The sequence below is a fragment of the Polyodon spathula genome, chromosome 47 (assembly GCF_017654505.1).
Source record: "Polyodon spathula isolate WHYD16114869_AA chromosome 47, ASM1765450v1, whole genome shotgun sequence".
Lineage (NCBI taxonomy): Eukaryota > Metazoa > Chordata > Actinopteri > Acipenseriformes > Polyodontidae > Polyodon > Polyodon spathula.
Genome location: NC_054580.1, coordinates 2,703,908 through 2,706,407, shown reverse-complemented (window position 1 = coordinate 2,706,407; position 2,500 = coordinate 2,703,908). Strand labels below are relative to the sequence as shown.

General features: G+C 49.8%; 1 protein-coding gene across 1 annotated transcript in view; it reads right to left on the bottom strand.

Annotated features, from left to right (window-relative positions):
* Window positions 1–65: 65 nt before the first annotated feature.
* Window positions 66–2,500, bottom strand: part of si:dkey-175m17.7 — a 7,373-nt gene continuing 4,938 nt past the window's right edge. The window contains exons 4-5 of the mRNA XM_041238035.1: window positions 1,867–2,154; window positions 66–762 (exon numbers count right to left, since the gene is read on the bottom strand). Coding sequence (XP_041093969.1) covers window positions 497–762; window positions 1,867–2,154 — 554 coding nt within the window. The 3' untranslated portion in view covers window positions 66–496. The remainder of the gene's footprint in view (window positions 763–1,866; window positions 2,155–2,500) is intronic.

The following is a 2,500-nucleotide window of genomic DNA, read 5'->3' as shown; positions in this document are numbered from 1 at the left end:
TCTAAACAAAAAAAGTATATATATTTATTATATATATATATATATAATATTTATGTATTGCACATATTCCCAAAATTCGACATTCTTCCCAGCTCTGTCCGGTTTTCCCGGCTGCCGTCGCCCTTCTTTCTGCGGCGACACCAAGCCCTTGGAAAACCCGAGGATTCGGCTCCGATCTCCCTTTTATTATCCCGCGGTCAGCCTGCACAGACAGTCAGCAATGCTTCCCTCCCCCCAGCGGTTATCCGTTCAGTTCGATATTTTACACAGCGTTTGCTCGAGGGAACGATCGCTCGCCGCCCATCCACGGCGTTTGCATTTGGCACTTTGAAAAAAAAAAAAAAACAGCTAAAATTATAGCGCTGCCTTAATTCGAACCGAATCCAGGGGTAAGCCTTATAAAAACGGTGTTGTTGTTTTTCCCCACAGCTCTTCGTCGTTCACCTCAGGTGGAAGGCGAGACTCCCCAGCACTGGGGGGTGCGTTTTGGGGACCCTCAGACCTCGGTCTCCAGCCCCGTCAGTTTGGGGGTGAGGATCCGTGGAGTGACCCCCGCGTTGAGGTCGTTCTCGAACTCCAGCAGCTGCCCCATGAAGTTCAGGTTGGGGGAGATGATGGGTCGCTTGCCCTTCACGTACTTGTAGGCGTCGCTCACTGTCATCAACGTGTGCTTCATCAGGTACGCGATGACGAGGGTGGCCGATCGAGAGACCCCCGCCTGGCAGTGGATCAGGACCCCCCGGCCACACTGGTGAGCATCCTCTGGGGGGGGGGGGGGGGGGGGTAGAAGGGGAGGAGGGAGGAGGGAAGGAGGGAAGCTCAGCTGTGCAGTACTGACTGTATAACAGCGTTATCAGACCTCTCTGTGTTCAGTTTTTTTTTTTTTAAAACAAGATTAACTGTTTTGTTACAAAGTGCCGTGTCACTGCACTAATATAGGGCTTCTCGTTTCCTGTTCTGTAGGTCAGCTTCACCCCCCGACAGCACAGCTGGCGTGATCCAGCAGGCACTGTACAGAAAGTGCAGCCGGCAGAGCCTCTGTGCGTTAGAAGAGAAGCAGAGCCTGGCAGTTAGACTTCTCCAGGCGCCCGAGTTTAAAATAAGAGCTTAGACTGAAGTCGGTGTTCTATTTTTATGCGTCCGTCAACATGCATAAATAACTGTGTAGAGTTCAACAAAGGTATTTGATTCAAGACAGCCGCCTAAGTTCATAACCAGACAATACAATGTTAGGAACCCCCTGTTTCTTCCCCTGTCAGAATATCATTGACCACAGGGGCCCGCTTTCATCCGATCACCTTAAAGGGTGCACAAGGACCTTTTCTGATTTGATTGTGTTACGTGTTCCTGTGTGCGGCTTCAGCTGTTTAGGTAAAGTGTGTTAATTTTGTTTTAAAAATTTACATTTTTCGATCACTTCATTTTTTTTTTTTTTTTTTTTAATTGCATTCGTAACTGCATTCCGCCGAAGTGCCTCAAGGCGGCTTCCCGTTCTGACTTCTCGGAACTACATTTCCCATCATCCCCCCTGCTCGCGCACGGACCGATTTACCAGCGAGCAGGAGGATGATGGGAAATGCGTTCTGAGAGGGCCGTGAAGGTACATGGAAAGCCACCTTGAGGCTCACTTGAGGCTCGCTTCTCCAATCCAATATTGAGATTATTATTATTATTATTATTATTATTATTATTATTATTATTATTATTATCTCAATCTACCTTTTGACCTTGTCTTGAAAATCCTAACTACTATCCTAAAATCTAATCCACACTCCCCACCTCACCAGGCACGGCTCTCGAAGCCCCATATCGGATCTTCAAGCTCAGTTCAAATCGCCCCCCGGAGCTCCTGGGCTCCAGACTCACCGATGAACTCGAAGGCCTCCTCGAAGTACTGCTGCAGGTTCTGCTTGCTGCTGTCGGTGGCCGGGAGGCGCTTGTAGCGCACCAGCCCGGAGTCCTGGTGGTACAGGGGGAGGTGGGTGGTGACGTTCAACACGAACCCGATTCCCAGCCGCAGCATTCGCTCCAGGTCCTGAGCGTCCCGCTCGTTCCCCAGGAACAGGAAGGGCAGGATGGGGCTCAGGGCAGCGTTCTCGATGTCAGGGGTCAGGGGCAGCAGGGCGTCCCCGTTCGAGGACCAGACCGAGCCTTCTGTGTGTTAAAGCACGGGGAAGCATTGTAAAGCACATTAAAGTGGGGAAGCATTGTAAAGCACAGAGAGGTCTGGTAAAGCATAGGGAAGCATTGTAAAGCACAGAGAGGTCTGGTAAAGCACAGGGAAGCATTGTAAAGCACAGAGAGGTCTGGTAAAGCATAGGGAAGCATTGTAAAGCACAGAGAGGTCTGGTAAAGCACAGGGAAGCATTGTAAAGCACAGAGAGGTCTGGTAAAGCATAGGGAAGCATTGTAAAGCACAGAGAGGTCTGGTAAAGCATTGTAAAGCACAGAGAGTAAAGCACAGGGAAGCATTGTAAAGCACAGAGAGGTCTGGTAAAGC